Source organism: Agelaius tricolor, unplaced genomic scaffold, assembly GCF_023055355.1.
Source record: "Agelaius tricolor isolate 1412-34295 unplaced genomic scaffold, bAgeTri1.0.p SCAF_12, whole genome shotgun sequence".
Classification (NCBI taxonomy): Eukaryota; Metazoa; Chordata; class Aves; order Passeriformes; family Icteridae; genus Agelaius; species Agelaius tricolor.
In genome coordinates this window covers 12,240,908-12,264,205 of record NW_027269272.1, presented here as the reverse complement: position 1 = coordinate 12,264,205, position 23,298 = coordinate 12,240,908, and the positions used below count along the sequence as shown (strand labels likewise).

Here is a 23,298-nt window from a genome sequence, read left to right as displayed (position 1 = left end):
CCTGAGCTCCAGCAGTGTCAGATGTGCTGGCTGAGCCCTGTGCTCCTGACTGCAGAGCCAGAGCATCTCTGCAGAGCCCCTGGCTCTGTCACAAACCGCCTGCCCTCGTTCAGCACTTGCCTTCTTCTCTCTAATTGAATATGCATCACATGCAGAGTGCTTGTAATAATTGTTACCTTTAAAATGGATTGCAATTGACAGGAAGTGTACAATGAATTCCAGTCCTCTGCACAGCTATTTTCTGTGTTTAGCAGGAAAAGATGAATGTTGGAGACATGCCAGGCGCATTGTTTGACCAGATGTACCATAAAATCTTATGGAACCCTGTAGAACAGTGTAATGCTATAAAGAAGTCTAAAGCTGCTTACTGTATGGGTTTAACAAGAAGAATCATAACAACACAAGAAAATCTTGATTTCTGCAGAAGAAATTATACTACCATGTCTTTCAATCTGAATTTCTTGACAAAATCCCTCATTATCTGACTGATGTTCCTGATTACTTCACCATGGTAAAAGAATGTTAATCTGCAGTCTCTTTACATGTGACTCCCCTTAAATTTATGTGAAAATGCTGTAATTGTTTCCTCTCTTTCAGCTGTGAGCTACATGATGGATGGTAAACAGCTAGAAATCATTGCTATGAGTAACCAATAACAGCAGACTTCATAACTCTGGTGCATCAGTAATTACCTGCATCATTTATGGTTTATATAATAAATTAGCTGCTTTCCTACCCACAATACTGAAAATATTGGGTGTCCATATACAAAATCTTGTTAGAATATTCAGTTCTATACTTCATTCTGTAGTTTCCATTTTCCCTCTTTTTGTACACCTGCATTAGAGATTCCTTAACTGAGAATGTGCAGATGTGCTCTGGCCTCATTAGCTCCCATAAGGCATGTGCCCCTTTGTCATCAGCATTTTATGAAGAATATCATATTCTAGTGTCTTAAACACATACACACAGAGAATAAAGAAAAGTACTTTGAACCTATGAGGAAGAGAAATTCTCTTGAAAAACAAAGAAATAAATATTTTCTTTAATTTTGCTTAAGCACAGAAACTGGAAAATAACACACTGAAATGTAATTCATACCCTGAAGTAACCCAGAACTGTAATGAAGCAGTATTTCTACAGAAAAGCTCATCTTGTTGAAAAATTATGTCATTTTTGATGCTGGTAGGCTAAGGAACATAATACCATATGCAAACTAGTTTCCAAATGGTTTCATTAAAGTTTTTACTATCTGTTTAAACATTAAACATTTTCTTTAAATATTAATAAAGATCTTAGGCTGTTAAGGTTGTAGTTTACTCTTCCAGCACAGTATCAGATGCCAGCAGTTAGCTAACATATACCAATTGGAATTATAACAGATAGGCCAAAATCACATTGGCATGTGGAGAAATGTGTAAGGAACTTCCAAAGTGAGACCTGTGGCCTGGCTGCTCTGGCAGTGCCCTGAATCACAAACGAGGCTCTCATGTGTGCTGCTCTGTGCAGTGGACTCAGACTGCTTGGGGCTGTGAGAGCTGCTGCAGAATCAAACACAGCTTTATGGAACTCTGCAGATGCTGCTGTGCTCCATCAATCTCACCAGAGCTTTGAAGAGCAACTTCTGAGAAACTTCTCCCTACTTGGGGTAGTTAGCACTTATCCTTTGTTTTTAAGTCTGCAGCTGTGCAAAAATCCAGCCTTGTGCCCCACTTGTGTAAAGCACATCTAGTTTTGTGAAGAGTATTCTCTCTATGTATGTAACCTGTGAAATCAAGCCCATCCTAATTATTGCCACTGGTAACAGCAACTGTGGAATGCATAAAGAGAAAAAGCAAACCAGAATCAATCTAGTTCTGGGTTAGGAGCATATTCTCACATCATCAACATGCACTGCTGAAACAGAGCAGAGTGCACTTTAACATCCCATACTTAGAACCCATATGGTTAACTTTAGTTTGAAGAGTAACTTATGCAATCTCATGTTTTGTAAAAGTTGATAACTACAACAATTCCCACAAACATAATCAGTCAGAACTCCCTCATCTGAGAATTTGTGACAAGGATAAAAAAACAAAGGTAGGATTCTCCTTTTAAGTCTTCCTTAATTTTTCATACAGGAAAACTAATTTAGTAGAATTTTATATAATGAACCAAAGTCCTTTGATTTCAATGACATTTGGCTTATGCTATAAATGAGCAAGTTCTAAATATATCTAATGACAACAGAGTTAAAAAGACTCAGTCTCTTACTTAAAATATAGTTGTATCCCAATGGGATTGATTTTCTCTAGTTTGGAAACACTGACACTTCATGTTATTGTGTTAGATGATTTTAATACAAGATTTATCACTAAATTCTTCAGTTATGGAATAAATCTCTAGAAAAAAAAAAAACTATCTGTTTTGTATTGCTGTGCATAGTACAATATACTGCTGAATTGGAATGCAGCAAAATTGCTCAACACATAGGTCAAAAGAGAGGTTTTAATGTTGAGGGTATTCATAATAGGTACCTTAATTAGAAGCCTGTGTTGCCTTACACTTGCATGAGTATGTGTCACCAGGTTCATAATTGCTCCTCCTGTGAGGCCTGTGTTTGGAAACACAATTAAGCTGCTATTTCTGGCCTGGCTGGGGAGGCTACACTGGGATTTCTGCAGAGCATCCAGCACTGGGGTCTCTGCAGAGCATCCAGATTTCTGCTGCAGATGGAGCTGACCTCACCCAAAGCAGTCTGCAGGCTTTGGGAGCTTTCCTACTTTTTACTTGATATTTTTTTAAACAGCAATGCTTTTGCCTGCCCAGAAGCCCTGGGGCAATGGGAGCCCTTAAGGAATCTGAGCTGTTGTGTGATTCCTAACAGCACCAAACTGCTGCTGGCAAAGATCCATTCTTGCAGTCTGATGTTTCTCCTTTTTAACTTCCATGATTTTTACATGAATGCTGATTCCTCACAATTCTCTTTCAAGGGCTGTTATCTGCAAAGTTCCCTATCAGCTGTAAGAACTTCACAAAGGCTTTGGTCAAAACTTTTAGAAGAATGTTCGTAACAATAGAATTCTCACACAATAAGCTGCAAGAAGAAAATAAATACATGTAAATAAGGCATTATAATAGTCTAAAGCCCTTGCCAGCATCCTGTCTTTTTAGTGACTGCACAGCTGTGTTTCCATTACACAATTAATGGCTTTCCTACCTTCCAAAGAGACATTTGTACCAAATGGTAGCACAATGCAAGACATACCAAACAGCTGCCAATAGCTCATCTCTTCCTCATGGCACCGGCTGTGCACATAATTAAGGGCTAAAATGCCCTTTGTCAAAAGTTTTCAGACTAAATGTCTAAATCATGACTAGGATTCAAATAAGTGCCCTATCTTTGCACGTATTTTGGTGCCTACATGCTTTCATTAACCTACAATAATGAACTGGGGTACAAGTTTGAGGATCTTTTTCAAGCTTTTGACTTTTACTTCAGCTTCAGTCACACAAATTAAAGGAGGTATTGACCACACTATGCCTCCAGAGAACGTGAGAAGAGTTAGGAGTGTTTGAAAATTCCAAACAGACAATCAGCACCCTCAGAAGCACACACTCATGTAGTAATTACTATTTTTCTTGTAAAAGCATTTTTCTGAGGTGCCCAATGATATGTCCCTAGTACACCCACCTTCTGCTTTCCCACGGAATCTTACAGAAGCTATTTTAATCATTTCACTACAGATGCTTCATTTCATGCAAAATGGTCACCTGAGCTCTCAGATTTAAGTACAGTTGAAGATGTATCTTAGTGTAGCAATTTTAATTTCTGCTTGTTTTACTGTTGTTTTTTCCCCTTTGTTGATGTCAGTAAAACATCACCAATGAGACCATAAGTAATTTAGTAGACCTGAAAACACTGGAAATCTTTGCAGTACTTTTTCCAACAGTTCAGCATCTTCTATTCTGTTTCAGCTGAAGTCAAATTATGTCTCATTTATCACTTCTCCATGGAGCACTCTAGATTACAGCTTTGAGTGTAAAGGAGTGTTAGATGAGAAAAGCCACGTACTCTAATACTTAAGGGAAAAGTGTGGCACACAGAGCATAGCTGCTATTCACATTTCTCAGACTTCTTGTTCAAATGCATCTCAATTCCTGAATAGCAGCCTACATCAGGAGGCAGGGAAGCTGTTTAAAGATGACTGTAGAAATGAACAAAAGAATTCCCAAAATTCCCAGATACAGACATATAAGAGCAGATCAGTGAACGTACTAATTCAGTATCCTGCTTCAGAAACTGATATTAATTGCAAATAATTCTGCCCAATGTAAATCCAGGATGGCATTCTGCCAAGGTAATGTAGTTAAAAGGTGGCCCATCAATAATAGGTCTTAAATAAAAGTAAAAGGAGCTTAATATCACGAGGATCTCATACTATTCAAGACTGTTCAGATCAAGAGCAATTTTCAGCATGAGGATGCTCTGCCTGGGTTAGAAACTGGTAATGCCTTGTGTCCATTCCCCTCCAGCCTCTATAAACAAAGCAGTGTAAATACAGGAAACCCTGAACAAACAAATGTTGCACAGAAACGAGACAAGTTATTTAATAAAAACTCCTTTATCTTAGATTAGGCCCCAAATAAAAAAAACAACAACATGGCACCAGAAAAATGCATGTGAATTCTGATACTGCTGTCTGGTTTCGGTAAAATAGAGTAATTCCTATTTCATAGCTTTACAGCTTTATTTTTCCAAAGAATTAGTTTTACAAACTTGGAAGGGAAACATTACTGTTGGTAGGTTGGAGCTGCAATATCATGTCTATAGGACAGATGCAAAGAGAGCAAGTGTTTGTCCTGTAGTGTCAGATTGGCAGTAAAATCTCATAGTCATGAAGAAAAGACCCCACAGACTTCATAAGAACCTTTTGGTTTAAGTCTTGATAGGTTAAAGGCCCCCATATAAGTCACTAATTCCTAATATATCAAAGACTAACTGAATTTCTTTCCAACATCCAAAACTTGGCAAGGAAGGAAACTTTTAAGAACACACTTCAATAATTAGTATTAGAGTATATTTCCTCTCAGTAAATTGAAATAGAATAAATTGCATTTTCCCTTGTTAGAAATTGAATTGCTTGCAAGAGGTTAGGGCTGTGGTGGCAGATCACAGAAAAAATAAAAACATACTTCAGAGGAATGAAAGGGAAAGATGAGATTGATTTTGTGTTTTAATTTTGAAATATCAGCAGCAGTTCCTCTAATTCTAATAAAAATGTAGACATGCAAAGGATCTATTAGCTCATTGCCATTTTAAAGATAACTATATTACATTGACCACATTCCTACTTTTCTTTGATCAGAAGAAGAAGAGTCATGTCTTAAAGCAGCTAAGTCTCCTTTGTTACTGGAAGTTTGCTTTCACAAAGCCACCACTTGTTTCTTTCTTTTGCTTATTTTTCTAACCATTATTCCACATAGCTCTTAACTCTCTGTTTATGTCCCCACTTCCACATGATTATGGATTTGCCATCCCAGGAAGAACATTCCAAGAAAGTATCATTCGAGCTGTTCAGAATATATCCTTAAGCTTCATTTTTAGTGATGTTATTATTATCTGGCATTTTTTATTCTTTTTCTTCTACACAGAGTCTGATTTCAGCTTCATAAGAATACTTCTTGATCCTGGACAGCACAGGCTGTTAACAGTCTCTTCATTTTCCATTACCATCATTGCCTCTCTCAGGGAATGGAAGAGGCATCAATGTTCACAAAAAAGTCCAAATTCAGCCTGAACACAATTATTCCAGTACTACCACTGTTTTCTGGCCAGTGAAAAGTTCTTTATATCCCTTCAAACAATTTTCCAGCTGCACTCTATTATGCCCCATCTGGGGCAGAACCCTTCCTTAATCCTTGCAGAAACCAGTCCTGCTAAAATAAACTCAGCAAGTTTGAACTGCAGGAATTCCTGAGCCATAATCTTGAGACAACAGAGCACTGGGGTACTCCTTCCTTTGTGCCTGCAACATCTCGGTCCAGGAATTTAAGATAAATAAGCCCTTTGGAAATGGTTGTTTCTAGTTTGTGAACCAAAGAAGAACTTGGCTGAGAAGCTGTAGGAACAGCACCATCACCCCTCTTTTGGTAGCAGCTTCTATTCAGGGGTCATTCTGGAGTTATTTGTAGGTACCATTTAAGGTGCTGTAGAGTAGCAAAAGTTGGTTGTGCTGCATGAAAAGGAGATACTGATGTAAAAATGTTCCCTGTCCCACAAACTGGGCCATGTTTGGGAAAAAAAAAAAAAACAACTTTGCAGAAATCCCCTCTTCTAAGCAACTTAACAAGACTAATGATCCAGAGCTAGATCCAAATTTGATTGAAGGCAACATTAATTTAAAGGGCAAATTCTTATTGGCTACCTAATTTTCAACGTTTTTGCTTTAAACTTCTTTTTCTAAGCAAAGCCATTCAAGACCTATGATAATTTTAACAGTAGGATTTGCCTTTATATCTGAGGCAACAGTTTTGCTTTGCTGTTGGTAGTCAGAAGTGCATTCTGTGCCAGTAGATTGTCCAGCTTCTCCCAAGGTGAACTTTGGTGATGGTGAGTAGATTATACCAGAAAGAATAAGCCAGGCCGTGGAAATGCAAAATATTGCTGGCCTTTCCTTCCCCTTGGTGGTACTGTTTTCTTTTAGATCTTTTCCCTTTCCTAGTTCTTCCTCAGGCCTTATGAATCCTTTAAACCTCCCAGATCTATAGGGAAATAGAAAGTTATTGTGTGTCTTCCAGAAATCTGTTGGGGTGAAATTCATTTATTCAGTAGCAAAGCCTACTGATAAAAAAGACCAGAATTTTTCCCAGGACACTGAAGATCCTTTAAGAATTTCTCTCTGCTAGTGTGCTTGCAAGTTGAGAGTCAGATATGCTTGCATATCGAAATTAACACCATAAACAATTTTATGTTCTATCATGAATTTGAGTTACTTTTGCTGATTCTTTCATCCAAACATATTCAGAAATGAGCATTATATCACTATGCTGTGAACATTCATTACAGCTGTATAAGTTTTCAAGAAAAATGTTCAAATCCAAATCTCTTCCTAATTTTGAAACTTCTAATCAGAAGAGAAATAAAATAAAGCAATTAGGCTATAATAAAGGTTTCTATGATCTCAGGAAAATTATAGTAGCTTGAATTCTCACTGCATTTTAATTCAAAAGAGTTAAGGAAAAGAAATTTTCATCAGTTATTAATTTATCAATATCCTTGACTTCATGGAGTATTTTGAAATCTGTGATCTATTTAAATAGATAATAAATTTTAAATTATTCAAAGATAATAAATTTTATAACCATCACTTAACACTGAATTCTTGGGTTTTTAGTAGCTCTGCCATCTTTAGATCTCTCTTAAAACTATAATCAATTTTACATCCTAGCTTCCTAGCTGCTGTTGGAGTATGGAAACTCCCTGTTTTGATGCAGGAATATATCCCTGTAGGGTGCACTTCCCAAGAGAGGTGGCATTTCCCATGTTTTTGGCAAAATCAGTGCAACTACAGAAGGCCTGCAGGTACCTGCAAGAGGTGGATGACACTCCTTCAGCAGATATTAAATCAAGTGAACGAATGCAATATTGCCGTCAATGATTAAAATTCAGTCAATTTTGCTGGGAGGAATTTGAGGATATAATTCAGCCTCTACCCAATACCTCCTTACTAATGTTATTCCCTCAAGAGGAAAGAATACTGTTTGCCATTCTGCTTTTACCCAGTCCTGTCATACTAACTTTATTCCCTTGAGATGAGAAGTGTTCCTTAAAATATCAGTATTTAAAAAATCTTACATTTTCCATCTCCCCAGCCACAAGGGGACTGTGGCATTGATTATGTTCATTTTCTCCTTTTGATGCTCCTTTAAGGAATTCTATTTTCATTGCAGGTAAGATTGGTACTTAGTGTGTTCCATCTTCCAGGTGCATTAATTACTTACCTAGAAAATCTCTCTAACACTCAGTGAAAATATAAGTGGTTCTAGAAAATAAATTGAGTACCAAAAGCCATTCTGGCATAGATTATTGCTCTAATTGGCTGGAACTTAACTGTGTGGGAGGAGGAAAGGATAGAGAGGAAAAAAGATCATGCTTTCCTTATCTCACTGAAAAGATAAAACTAATGCAGCTATTATATCATATAAATTTTTTCACTTGAGTTAAAATAAAATATTGGTCTACGGTAAACTCAGTGGTTACAGCAAGGCTTAACATACAAGTTGATTCCTTCCTCTGCCAGTGAGAACTGAACTGCAAGGGGCATTTTCCAGAATGATGTCCCAGGTTAAAAAAGAGTTTTCTAATTTTTAATCTCTCTTAGTACTTTCAACAGCTGAGAGTAATAGAAAAGTGAAGCATATTTTATTAATTATGTGTTTTTAAATACATAAATATTATGTCAGTTTTACTATAAATCTTTAGTAATAACCACTACTTACAGAGGAAATTACCAAAGCAAAGTAAATACCATTCTCAGTAATTCCCTCAGCTAAACACCTAAACCAAGTGCCTGGATTAGTTCTAAACTGGTGTTCTTGTAATTAATGCTCTACTCTGCAATGTGCTGTCATTGGTGATTTATTACAGCTCTTACATTAAAAGTATAACCAGATTTATAGACTCCGTGGAGAGTTAGAAATGCTGCATTACAAATGAGGGGGTTTAGTTTTATAACAAAAAAATGTCTTATTGCTACTTGTGTATTAAAATGGTTTTCTGGTAGCCCTGGGAAAACTAATAGTGGTGTATAAGCACTTTATGCCAATTTCATTTAGAGTAGAAAGAGGTTGGCTGTCTGTGTGGGTGACAAGGGAAGGGAATTTATGGTTATAGAGAAAATACTTCCAAACACTTGGAATCCAGAAGACTTGAATCCTAACTTTTTCTTCCCACAAAAGCAATCCCACTTGCAAGTACATACATTCAACATATTGAGAATTTTTGAGTGGCATTTAAGCAGCCCCTGGAGCACCGCATGGCCCTGGCTCGTGGCCCCTCAGACAGGAGAGGATGTCACCCCACAGGCTGCTGTGCAAGGTGCAACTCCTTGGGGCACCCAGGGATTTTCAAATTCCAGCTGAAAGCCTATTGCTCCTATTTTTCTAATTCTCATCAAAAGGTCTTGACATCTCCTCTTTAAAATAACTCCAGAAACATCTGACTGAGAGGCATGACAATTTGGGGAAAGGCTCCTATGGAAGCTGTTTCTTAACGTGGTTTTCAGAAGATCTCTTTAGAACAAATTGTTTTGCTCTGGAGGGATTTGTGCTGCACAGCACTGACAGTTAAGTGCTAAATGGATCTCTCCATGGGCTCTATATTACTGTTGAACAAAACACAGAAGCTGAGCACTAAATAAAACACTGCACTTAAATACACTAATAAAAGCAAGGCCAAGAGAACAGTGGGTCATTTTTACGCTATATCAGCAACTGTCATGTTTCAAGAAAAAGCATTCAGATATCACTCCTTTTATGACAATAACTAGCTCTGAAGCAGTTGTTTTATTTAATTTTTTCTAACTCATGGTGAGAAATTTGAATAAGTTGCAGTCAGTGAATAAATGTGTCATATGTGTGAGTGATAGACTTTTAAAAAAGAGAGCAAACTATGTGGGGAACACAGAAGATTCTGAATGAAGCTAACAAGCTACTTTTACCATTTTAAGGAGCTGAAGCTTTGATAATAGACCATATCATGCTTGTGCCTGGAATAGGAAGGAGTGGAGCCTGCTCTAATTTAGCTATTGAAATAACACCTGGATTTTTGCAACACAAAGGAAGAAAAGGAGTCTGGATTTAATCTTCTAGCAAGCAAGCAGTGATAGTGAAAGATCAAAATACAGGGAAACTAGAGATAAGAGGAGAAAGACCAGCACAGCTCAGCAAAGACACATATTAAAAAAAAAAAAAAAAGCCTCACAGGAACAAAAAAATATTTGGGTTATATTTGCTCAGGGGGTAGAAAAAAAAAATTGATGTACAGCAATTCAATTCCAACATTGGAGGTATGTGACACAGATGCTGTGGCTGCAAATGTTACACCCACTGTGAACAGAGGCCAAGGAGATCAGCAGGGCTGTGCTGTGGGACATGACACATTCACCCAGAGAGCAAAGGAAAAATGTGCTGCTCATGTGGAGTGCAAACACCCAGACAAGGATGAGGGATTTTTTTCTCTTCAACAATCATTTACTGAAATCAGCGTGGAACTTTGAAGTAGGAAGAAGCAGGAGGCTTGTAGTGAGTAAAAGGAGGTAAAGTTGTGGGGAAATGAAAAAGATGCACTAAACTGGATTTGCAAGAAATCCATAAAGATTGTATCTTGATGGGATTGCTGGGAGACAAGGGGTGAGAAGTTTAAAATCAGCTATACCAAGAAAGCACTCCAGGCAACAGTAAAAGCTTGAATTTAGTAGGATTGCTGAGAAAAAGTATAGAGCAAAGGCAAAGATATAGAAAAAAAACTCTTTTCCTCAAAAAAAATGTATATTAACAGAAGTTTTGAAAATACAAGAACGGAAATTTAGTTTAAGAATTTTTGATTCTAAAATGTGCCAGTAGTACATCTACTTTAATTTTTTTTGAGTCTTGAATGAGATTTTCTAAATGAAAAACAAAATATCATTCAGCTTTAGAACCTGTGGAGTACTTTATCTCATCCCAACAATTAAAGTATGCAGTTGTGGCTCCTCATAGCAGTATCCTTCCCTCAGAAGATTTTCATATATACACAGATATCTATTTTATAGAGATGTAGATCCTGTCATGGCACTCCTGATACATTTTTCTATTGTTTCAAACAATGCATGATATTGCCACAAAGACATGGGATCGTGTTTGCTCCCAAGTGGAAATGCAAGAACCTATCATAATTTCTATGAGTCACAAGATCCCAGACTTAGAAGTTTTTGACAACTGGTTCCTCTCATCTAAATTCAATTCAAATAATTTAAGACTGCTAACCTGTAAATATTTTTTGTGCTTGTTTTAATGTCGTTCAGTATTGCAGCACAAAATGAGGGCTATGGAATGTGTGCTTGGGATAATTGATGGTGCTACCATGGAATCCAAAATATCCTCCCATATACTAATGGGTTTTATGCCATTTTGCCTCTGAAATTTGTTTTAATGATTTTGACAGCTCTCATTTTTCCTTTGTTAAATCTTAGTGATTGTTACTGGATATTTATTTTTAGAAGCACAAACATATAACAAAAAATACATAAGCCCACTGAGGACAAATAAAACATCTCCATAGTAACATTCTGGATAGTGATGTATGGCTGGTTGCAGACAGACTGACAAACTTCAGTTCTAACTCTGCATCAGAATCTGTTAGCATAGAATCCTGAGCTCAAAAGTGGCTGCAGAAATGAAATGCCCCTTTTTCCTCTCTGTGGTTATTTGGCAGCAATGATTGATTTTTTCCAGATGTGGTTAAATAGGAAAATTTATTTTATTAGTTTTAATATAATCAGTTGCAAATATAATCAAAAACATCCCCTCAAGGCAAATGAATATTTTGGCTTTGCTTGATTTTTCCCACAAGAAATTCTACCCTACTCATACATTTTAAGCTTATTTTATAATACCTTTAAATGACATTTTAAATAGTTTGTTTTGAAATTAGTATTGATATTGATGTCCATACAGTGCAATAAGGATTTCCATCTGCAAGACAATATTCATAGTAATAAGAAAGATTGTGCTATATTTTAAAGGGACAAGTTCTTAAAAGTCCATTTAGGATTATTTTTTCTCTCTAGGCCTTAGTGTACTCATACCCAGGACTGCATTATGCACAGCCACTTGTGTTACCACGAGCCATTTCCCAGGCTCCCCCTGTAAACATGAGTGAAGCTAATTTCCCTCAGCTTCCCTGCAGTTTGCACTGAAGCTCATATAACTTACTTGCTGTTTATGTATTTTACCAGTTGTCTATGTCAAGCTTTCATATACAAATCAGAGAAAAACCTGCAAGCAACTATGATTTTTAAAGCTAAAAGACACCTTGTGTCTAATTTGTCAGCAAATTAGGTGGGTTTAAAATCCACCCTTGAAACAGCAGCAATTTCTGTTCCTTTCATCTAAACAGTTCTGTATTCCAAGGGAACCTGGGATAATCAGTAGTTTGCTGTAGACATGAGTCATAATTATGTTCTTTCTCTCTCATTTAAGTTGTTCGAGTTCATGAATTTTTTGGCTGAGAATGTCATCTTCTGTTACATGGGACTCGCACTATTTACATTTCAAAATCACATCTTCAATCCTCTTTTCATATTTGGTGCTCTTGTATCCTTTGCTTTAAAGAAGTACATATCTCTGTATGTGTGTGTGTGTATATATATATATAAAGAATGCATGTTCCATGTGAAAAAAGAAGTCAACAAACAAACCAATCAGTTCCTCAAATACTAAAGATCAGTAAATTGTCAATTCCAAGCACAATCATCTATTACCTATATGCTAATAACTGCCCCAATGCATGTCAGCACATGTTCTTTGGACAGTTGCTGTTTTGCTCCTCTGCTATAGGCAAATAGCTTTAAACCTGCTGGGGAACTTTTGCCAGTGGTTTACAGGTGGGGTGGGAAATTGGGACAAGTATTGGGACACATCTGTGGGGACAGGTGCAACACAAAACCTTTTTTCCTGTCTGGAGCCAGTGCAGATCCCCAAACTGGAGAGCTGCCTCCAGACAGATGTGTGCCATAAGCAGGACTTCCCCAAAACAACTTAAATGATATGAAGTCCTTAAAAATCACACAGTTCTGCTTTGCTCAGATCTTTCCTTCTTTATACTTGGTATCTCTAGCATACATGGAATTATTTACACCATCATGTGCCTAAGAGGTAAGAAAAGCTCTGTGTCTGCCATGGTTTCTCAATAAATCTTACTCATAGAGTGATATAGATTCTTTTCACAGTGACAATTTATTCAATGATTTTTTTTTTTTTTCTCAGAGCAGCAGGCCCCTGCTTATCACTTTTAAATGAACTGTAATAGCTTTGAAAGTTGGGAGCACACTGTTGATGTGCAGTAATTGTTATATGTAATTTCTAAATGAATAATCAGGACTGCATCAGAGCTGCAGGCAGCTCCTGGGGCAGCTGCTGGGACTCAGACATTGCCTCTCAAACTCTTCACTGCTCTCTAGTCCAGACCACTCAGACTGGGAGTGCCATAATTGAGCCACAAGACAAGGGAAGGGCAAAAAACGTGCAAAATGTGCAAAAAGCATATACAGGGAGCTCAGACTGCCTTTCTCTAAACCTGATAATGGCCTCATGGCTCCAATTAAGGAAACTTTTGGTATAGTTCCACAGAGGAGTAGTAAAGAACTTCATCAGAAGAATCTCAGCTGAGAAGGGGAAGAAAAAGCAAAAAGTGCTTGATATAGACAATATGAATCACCAGGAAATAAGGAAGTAATAATCAGGTCCAAAAGTAGATTTAGTCTCTGAAAATTGCTGCTCAAGGACATAATGCTCTCTCTGCAATTGATGATGGGCATTTTCCTGAAGAGCTGAAGATGAAGTCACATGTGACACAAATGTGATGAGTAGAAGTAGAGTGATTGAAGTGAGATATATAATGATGAATATAAAACCAGGATGTCTGGGAAAGGCAGATCTCTGCCACTGCACAGGGAGCATTAGAACATGGCATGTAAACCTTCAAAAGATAATGTCATATTTGTTTAATTACACCTTCAAAATAATTTTAGAGAAATATTTGGGTCAATTCTGGTTTTGTCGGTAGTTTGTCCACTATTTTCCTCAACATCTTACATTTTAGGTGGCAGTTTTTGTAGCAAGAGCTTCCAACATATACCCACTATCTTTCCTTTTGAATTTGGGTCGAAAACAAAAGATTCCCAGGACCTTTCAGCACATGATGATGTTTTCAGGTAAGAGCTATTTTGGCTTTTTTGGTATTTCTCCTGTCCACATTTAATGAATGACAAAAATAGTCATCTATCACTACCAAAAACCACATAAATAATTTTTTTATCTTAAAACTCAAGGTCAGCTCTCCAAAGCTACTGAAGCAAATGGATGCCTTGTGATTAACCTCACTGTGCTCTTTCCCTATTTTAATTAACATTTTGGAAATTTACTGCCCAGGAAGCCATTGTCTTTCAATCCATTGTCCCCCATCTGTCTACACTTTCATGACAATTTGGGAATACCATATTTTTAAGCTGTGCTCTTTTAGAGGCACCTGTAGTATACTTGAGAGTATTTTACACAGCAGCAAATAAATACCCAACTTGGACAGTGTTAGTGCTCACACTCAGATCAGACATGGCCTTTGGCAATTCCTTAAACTTCTGGAACAGTTTTACTTTTAAACCTGATCATTTCAATTCCACAGACCTTTTCATATGTATTCCAGCTTGATATTAAATTTTGTTGATTTTGCTAACCTTGTAGAATAATAAAAAAAAAATAAAATCCAGAAGAGGGAGCCATGTTCTAGTCTGATTTGCACATCATCCCCAGAACTGTTAAGGCTCATCTGGATTACGTATTTTTTTACTTGTACAAGCTAGAAATAATTCCACTTGACTTTCTAATGCTAGTTAGGAAAAACTCACTTATAAGCCAAGTATATCTGTTCAGTAAAAGACAGAAATGTGGATACCCCTACGCTATTGATGATATAATTTTTTTAAAATTAGAAACTCAGCACATTTTTTGCTTCATTTTCCTGCTTTTTATGCAAAAATATATTCCACATTTGTATGGATAAAAGTTCTTGATTGACAGCCTTGATGTACAGGGATCCATTTAGCCAGATAACGAGTGAAATACAATGTGCTGCATTTCAAGCTCCCTCATCAGGAGTACTCCACATCAGGGGGCCTCATTTGTGCCTATGTAATTCCAACTCTCTGGAGAGCAACACAGCAGTTCATTTCTATACCCATTCAATCCTTCTGCTAAAAGCTGCCACTGAAAATGTCACTAATTCCGGCGAGAGCGGGGTGAGGGATGATGACACATCCAGCAGGAGCTGCCTTTCAGCCCAACTGCTCCCCTGCCATTGTTCCATGGGTAACCTGGAGCTGGAGATCCCCCTGGTAAGCCTAGCAGGTGGCCAGCTAGACAGCAGCATGGAAAATAGCTTCCTATCATTTGGTATCTAGTTCCTGGGCTCCATTTTGGCTTTTGGTTTGCATCAGCCAAAGTATAGGATGGAAAACCTTCTGAAATCCCTCTTATTCTAACTTTTCTGTCCTCATTTTCTGCAATCAAATTTCATTCTCCACAGAACAGGAGCAGAAAGCAGCCTGCAGCCAGCTGAACGTGAGAACTCACACACATTAGCTTTCCAGGACAATCTGGCAGCTGAGAACTGAAACAGTAGTATTGCAGGCTTCTAAAATATAAATGTTCGAGTTCTCAGAAAAGTAATTTTTATCTATTTCCAAAGATAAAACCCCCTCTATTTTGTAGAGGAAAATGTGTTTACATTATAATAAAGTAATGGCATAATCTGCAGCTATAATAATAAAGACTGTCTCTCATGCTGCCAGCAGCTGCACACTTCACAGGATGCACAGATTTTCTGTGTAATTCTATTTTTTAAGATGCACCAAGATTTGTGCTTAGTTACCAATAACATTCATAGTGCTATAAACTGATAAAACTGCATATAGTGATAAACAGGGAGGAAGACAGTGTCTGCCAGGAGAGAGACACATTTCTGATGAGTAAACAAGACATTGAATTCGAGTTTGAAGGAAATTATCTACAAAGATCTGTAGCAACAGTCATAGAACAATTTGGGCTGGAGGGGGACCTTTAAAGGTTATCTGGTCCAACCCCCTGCAATGAGCAGGGCTATCTTCAACCAGATCAGGTCACCCAGAGCCCCATCCAGCCTGACCTCGAGTGTTTCCAAGGATGGGGCATCCACCACTTGAGTGTGGGTTTTACCATCTTCATTGTTCTGGCATAGCATCAGGTTCTTGTTGATCACAGGGAAAAATGCCCTTCATTCACTACAGCATCACACATTCAGATGTGGAAAACAATGAATTTGGGGTTAGTTTTGTTTTCTATCTTATTACCAAATCCACCAAACATTTACTGCTTGTTTTACTGCCACAATCACCAAAGTGATTGCTGAGAAAAATTGCTGAGAAAAGCAATTAAGGTCAGGCAAGTACACTGTTGATTAGCCTTTGATTAAACCTTACTCTGCAAAGAACTCTCCTGAAGTCACTAAGTTCTGCTTTTTGATGCATATCAATACAGTTGAGAAAAGGTGGAAGAGTTGGGCTTGGAGGTGGATTATGAAGTATTTTGATTTATCACATTCTTTATCTGCTTCTACCACTCCTCTAAAAATACATTACAGAGGGTGGATTCACTTCTGCAACTGTTTTTAATCATGATTCCTGATAACATTCCATTGGAAATGAAAACTTGATTAGTCCTTTATACAAGGACTAATTAAGTCCAGGCTTCTCAAATTAAGTTGAACATCAGCTAAAGTGAGCAGTCCAGCAGTCTCTGCTCATGTGAAAAAGAAACATTTTAAAGTCTTAGACTTTATAGCATCTTCCACTCTTCTCCCAGCATCTTTATTTACTTTTTACTCTGCTTTCCTCTTCTCTACAACACAAAAATAGGCAACAGAGAGGCTTGTGGGACACAGTGCTACAGGGGTGGTTGCTGTTAATATAAGATTACAGCATCAGTGGAGCCTGAAAGGATGAACACAAATGCAGAATTAAGCCAAAAGATGCCCATGTACAGACAGCTGTTGTGCAGGCATTTACATCTACACATTCATACAGACACAGAGGTGGGAAGTGGCAATTGAAGAAATCAGCTAAATAGAAAAGAAAGCAAGGAAGAAAAGAGCAAAAAACTATGGCTGAAACCAAAACATCAGGGCTATCCACAGAAAGTCTTTCCTGGCAGATTCTTTTCCCACCAGCAGCAAACATTCCAGCCCTCATGGGCTCTTCAGAGGGCTGGGCTTGGAGAGATGTTTGTCTAGGGTGTGGGCAAAGGATGGCTAACAGCCCTGCAGGGCACACAGGTTCTGTTCTGGGGACTCTGGGGCTTACCCCTGGGCTGGTCTGCTTTGAAGGCTCTGACCCATTAGAGGGTATTGCTTAAAGATCAATCTCTAATGGCTGGCACAAAAAAATATCTGTTAGGAAATCTGTGATTCAGCCCAAGGATGAATGGATTAACACAGATGTGGAGCTGCCATCAGTGCACCTCTGAAAGATGAGGGGAGAGAATCTCTGCTAATGGTTCATCAGAGCTGGTCCTTCTGCTGCCCCACTCTGTCCAGGGGGAGCTGAGGTACCAACATCCACTGCATCCAGTCATCCCACTGGGCTTTGGTGGCAGTTTTCCCTGAAGTTTTACAGAACATTTCATCTTCCTTAACTTCAGACCATTTCAATAGCTCAACATGTTCTGAGGTTGTTAAAATTCCCTTCCTTCACTTGTATTATTACCTGAAAAGTATTTTGAGAGATGTATACATATATATAGGCATATAGCAGTGTTCCTTGCTTCTCATTGAGTCTTTACATTTTAAGTGTATTCATCTGCTTCCCACTGCTTTAGTTGTTTAGTTTATTTATTCTCCTTAAGACATGTCTTTAGTTGAAACTGAATTATCTCTTATAGACCATGTTGAGCCTTTTATAAATGAAAAATGCAGAGAAGTCACTCACTATTTTTCCGAACTGAAGAAACAGCCAGTCCACTGCTCATACTAATTAACTTTTATATCTAAATATGTGTGTGTATATATATATCTCCCCTCTTACAAAAAAGAGGTGTTCTAGATTTAAAATTAAAGATGTGCTGTAACTGTGGGAAGCAACATTGTTTTCCAGTGAAATGTAGCTGTTCCAATCATCCAGATTACCACTGTAACCACTGAAATAAAGACCATTTCAATAGTTGTTCATTCCCTCCTTAGTTTAAAATGAGATTATATTCTTTCCCTGTTAGAAAATAGTAAAGCACTGCATCCTCAGAGATGTCTTTTACACAAAAGCAAAGCCAAGGACAAGCCCAGTGTCTGCCTGCAGGGTTTTGAACCTGCTGCCACTGAGTATTTTCAGACAGTGCAACCCCAGTCTGCTTCTTCCTTGCAGAAATGCCTTTGTGCTCTTCCCTGCATAAACTTCTATACCAAATAATTGGAAGCCCAGCTTCTATACCAAATAATTCACATTCTAGCTATGTAATCTTAAAGAGCTTTTGAGTTCTAGGCCAAAAATAGCTGCATTTAGCAGTTAATTAAATGATTCTGCATATGTCATCAGTGCCTTACAAGAGGTTTGATTACTAGATTTAATCTCTCAATACTTTGCAAGGTACTTTTTGCATTCAGCATGTATTGTATACACGTAATGACTTTGCTCTCTAGAATTATTTTGTGAAAGTTTTTTTAGAAAACAATAAAGCACATTTAAATAGATAAATGAAAGGCATTGGAAAATATGGAGTATTATTTGTATTATGCAACCTGAGGGCTGCAGGCACCAGCAGGTTTTTTCCCCCCTCAATTTTTAAACATGGCATTTTGTCAAGACCTATTTAGTCCCTTTATTACTACCTATGGGGCTTTTTTTTTTTAAACTCATTTAGCTGTTTTCACCACCTTTGTAATTTCTTGTTTGTTCAGTCTCTGTGGGTGTATAATTCTACAACTATTATAACATTTCAAGTACATTAATTTATTCTGCATCCCCTTTTAGGGGATGTTTAGCTTGAAAAACTATTCATTGTTTTTAAGTCATGTTTTTCTGACTAGTGTAAGAACATTAAATGATTTTAAAGGAATATATTTTATATTTTCAAGGAAGCAATGAGTAGCATATTTAGGTACAGATTTTAATGCCAATCCTCTCTTTCACTTGCTCCTGACTTCATGAGTAGTCCCACTTAACAGAGAATATAAATTTCTTTTTCAACCTGCATTAGGTTCAGATCACTACTTAATTTGCAATTATTCTAGACAAAGAATTCAGTGGACTTAAAGCAAAAGTGTGATTATTATGTGAATATGAGAGTACTTTCACAAATTTGCTGCATTAAATCCCACCCTTTCAGCTAGCATGATTCAGTACTTTATAAACAGGATTATGATCTGAAAATTTCCTCTGTCCTTGGAACCGGGTTTGGACTGAAAAGATGAAAATTCTGTTTCTCTCATTAAGTGCATGCCCCTTGTCTCGTTGCAGGTTTGCGAGGCGCCATTGCATTTGCGTTGGCCATTCGGGACACGGACTCGCAGCCCAAGCAGATGATGTTCAGCACAGCCCTGCTGGTGGTGTTCTTCACAGTCTGGGTGTGTGGGGGAGGCACCACAGCGATGCTCACCTGGCTGCAGATCAGGTCAGTACTGTCTGTGCAGCCCCGGCCAGCAGCACAGAATGGGATCCCTATGGAGCCACGGCAACATCCTTACAACTTCCTAATGCTTACAGGTGTGCTTTGTACGAGCTTTAGGACACACAAAGGGAGGGTTTATGCATCTGTTAGTGGCTCCAGACCACAAGGAACAGGTCCTTCCTAAGTTTGTTATGGGCTTAGATGCAGGTCAGACACATCCTTGTTTCCTGAGAGTTTGTTTCACTACTGCTCCTTTTAAACATCATGACTACATCTTAATAGTGTCCTCCTTGCTGCTGAGGAAAGAGCTATACAGGCAGATTTTGCCCTCATCCTAAAATATGTAGTTACTACACAAACATCTAATAAATGGTGTATTTCTGATTATAATGAGAATATGCTGGAAAAATCTTCCTCCACTGCTGCCTCATTCAGGTATTAATTTATTATGCATTGTTTTATATATTTTTCTTCACTATATTATTTTTTAATTACTTCATAGTCACTTGTATTCACAGAGAGCAATGAATGACAAGGAGGTTAAATTACAAGTGAGAGGGACATAGAAAACTGGAGTAAAAAGGATCTAATTTAAATGCAATGTCCTTCCAAGTGTGCTTTTTTGAAACCTAACTTTTAATAATGAGTGTACTCATGCTGGTTATTGATTCTGGTTACTTCACAATCCATTCAGAACTCCCTGCTGTGATTTGCAAGATCACCACAGAAATCCTCAGTATCGAGATAGGCCTGCAATTCACAAGTCCTTATCATTTATTCTATATATAGCATATGTTTTCCTTGTTTACAAAATGATGTCTGATTACAAGCCTTCATGTCAGACTCTTGCTATAAAATAGCAGCTGAAGATAACCAAATTGGGGCTTTTACAAAGAGCATAGATAAAATTGCAGACAAAATAAGGACTAGTGTACAAGTGTACTGGAGAAACACAGATACAGGCATCCATGTACAGTGTGGAGGTTTTCTATTTCTGTGACAGTTTGATTCTTCTTCATGACATGCCTCATGTCCCATAATGTCAATCAAGGCCATTACAGTTTGGATACACTCTGGCACTATCAGTCATCTTTCTGAGATTTGCCACTTTTTCACTGTCAGTCAGCAAGAGTTTTTCTGTGTGGCAACAGAAAGGCGGGTGAGGAAGGGCTTTCTCAGTAGATCTTGGGGAGCAAGTCAGTCTGGGTTTCTATAACAGGAGATAAGGAATAATGCTGAGAATAGAGTAAGGAGAAAAGGCTGGCAGCAATGTGCAGTCTGAGTAGTCAATGTGCAGCTTGAGAGCTTGGGTCACTAGATGCCCCTCGTGGTTCAGCTCTCAAGGGAATTGTTAAATTAAGATTGTGAAGTGCTTTCACTAACAAGAAAATTAATTGGATGCAAGGGCATTTCTTCTGCTCCTTAGTGCTACCCAGAGGTGCAAAGCCCCCCAAGAGCACAAGTGAGGGGCTGACTCTCATATTAACTGTTTATACTGTTCAATGCACATGCTTCTTTCTCTAGACTCTTGTACAATAGATTTCACCCAAGACACTGAAAGTAGACAATCATTACTGATTTGAAATGCTTATCTCTGAGGATTTCCTCTGAATCCCATCGGATCTGCCAGACATTTTTATCAATAAAATAAATTGAGTTTGTAATCAGGATATCGATTTTCTTACTATAAAGATATTAGGTTCATAATTTACACTTACTTTCTTGACATTGGAACATATATCTTCATAAATTATGAGGAGGTCAGAGATAAAATTTTAAATAGACATCTTTAATTACAAATTTATCTTGAGGCTCTGATTTCTCCTTCTAGTGAAGATATTTAATTGTATGTATAATTTATTACACCTCAGTGTGGACTTTTTTCCTTAGCTACCAGCATTTATCTTTTTAGTCTTAACGAATTTTGCTAAGTAATTGTATTCAAAGGTGGTGGTAATTCATGACAATTGACACTTGTATGGATTCTGGCAGATGAGTTTGCTAAGGAAAGTTATGGAGCTGTGGCAAATGACCCCAGCTTGCTTAGCATGCTGGCACCTGTGTCTGAACAGCAGCTCTGAGCTGCATCTATCCCCATGGTTCTTTAGAAGAAAAAGATGGTATTTTTCAACCTAGTTTGGAGGGTTCCACTCACAAAGCCACAGAAACTGCATTACAAATACAAAAATGATATGATTGTCTCTGAAGAGATTTATTGGAAAGGGTTTGTGTGCCATCAATTACAGAAAAAAGGGCTGAAGCCAGAGAAATGCTGCAAGCATGGCTATGAGCACAGAAGAGGGGGTCTGGTCTCACAGCAGCCCTTTGTGATCAGCTGATGCAAACATTGCTCAGGCACCTTCCCAGGGCAGCTTGAAATTCCTCTGTGAGATTCCCAGTGCTCCAGGGAACCACATCTACCATTGTCAGTCCTACCCAAAGCACAGTGCCAGCTCAGTTAATCCAAACAACTAAAGGTACTCACCTTCTCAAAATAGTGCTTATGGGAAATGAAAATATAGGAATGGTCACAGTGACTACACTGGCTTTCCCTACAGAAACAAGTTGCTGTATAGGTAAACCTTCTCAGGAGAGAATGTCAAAAACAGCACAATCAAGTAAGTAACAGTCACAAACAGAGTGTGCTTTTTTTGCCAATTTTTCATCATAAAATGATTATCCAGCAGATAATGTATTTAATTCATCTGGAGGCATTCAGAGACTAATAGAGAAGAGGAAGTGATTTCTGAATCTATTTGGATAGATTGAATCTCACTCACATGCACTGTTTTGTGTCCCTTCTCCCTCTATGAAATAGGGTCCAGTTCCTATCATTAGTTCAGGAGATGCAACTCTGAACTCCGCAAGGTAATCAGCTCAGTCTTATCCTAGAGATAAATTCTTGGGTTTATATGGTACAGACCAATTTACCCACAGTTTGGATTTAAAAGATAAATAAATCTATCATCCATTCAGTTCAAGATATGTAAAAATTACATAAATCAGAAAGAGCTCACACCCATATATTTACCATTTACTCTGGCATAATGTATTACAGCGTTAGGGCAGAAGGCAGTACTCAGATCTCTACAGCCTTCTTGCTGTATATCATTGCCACATATTATACCATGTTTCAATTATTTATTGCTTTCTCCATAATTTACATTGAGAATTTCTCTTAACAGTGATCAGGACACTTGGTGTAGAAGGGAATGACAATTCCCTTACACCTTAATTCCCTTACAATGACAACTTTAAAATAAGAGTACGAATGAAACTTCTGAAAGAAATTGGTCTTTGTCTCCATAATAATTGGATTCCCATAATTTTCCCCCTCTCCTCACAGCAATACCATCAGATCTGCACTTTTCTTTTTCAGTTGAAATTTACCATAATGTAAATATAATCTGTCACTCTATTTTTAGAGAAAAGATGTGGCCTCAGAGATAACTACCAGTAGATTTATTCCAGGAATATGTATGGCTTACACAACATTTGCAAATTGTTGCTAAAACATATAGTAAGATACACTATCAAAAATAACCATGTGCTACCTAAAAAGGCTCAACTTCTATCTCCCATGTAATGCAGCAGCATCAATCAGCTGTGTCACGAGAAACCAGCTAAGAGCTTTTGTAAAAAACAGCTGAAATGTATCCCAGGAATCGACTGAATTTATTAATAATAATTCTTCCTCCCTTTATTTAACAAATAAATTATATTAAAATATATATTCCTACTTAAACTATATCTTGAATCTAAGAAAAGTTCTTAAAGCTTTGGAAGTATGACCTGCTAATAACAGAATTTATGGCTCAATGTGTCTACATGTCAAAACACAGTTTTAACAGAAATCCATACCAATAATTC

At 37.7% G+C, this 23,298-nt stretch overlaps 1 protein-coding gene across 2 annotated transcripts in view; it reads left to right on the top strand.

The window, feature by feature from the left end:
• The window catches only part of SLC9A9 (solute carrier family 9 member A9), a 176,518-nt gene that overhangs the window by 88,325 nt on the left and 64,895 nt on the right, over positions 1-23,298 (top strand). For both annotated transcript variants that reach the window (XM_071437659.1, XM_071437660.1), the window contains exons 10-12: positions 12,223-12,336; positions 13,844-13,955; positions 19,278-19,431. In XM_071437659.1, coding sequence (XP_071293760.1) covers positions 12,223-12,336; positions 13,844-13,955; positions 19,278-19,431 — 380 coding nt within the window. The remainder of the gene's footprint in view (positions 1-12,222; positions 12,337-13,843; positions 13,956-19,277; positions 19,432-23,298) is intronic.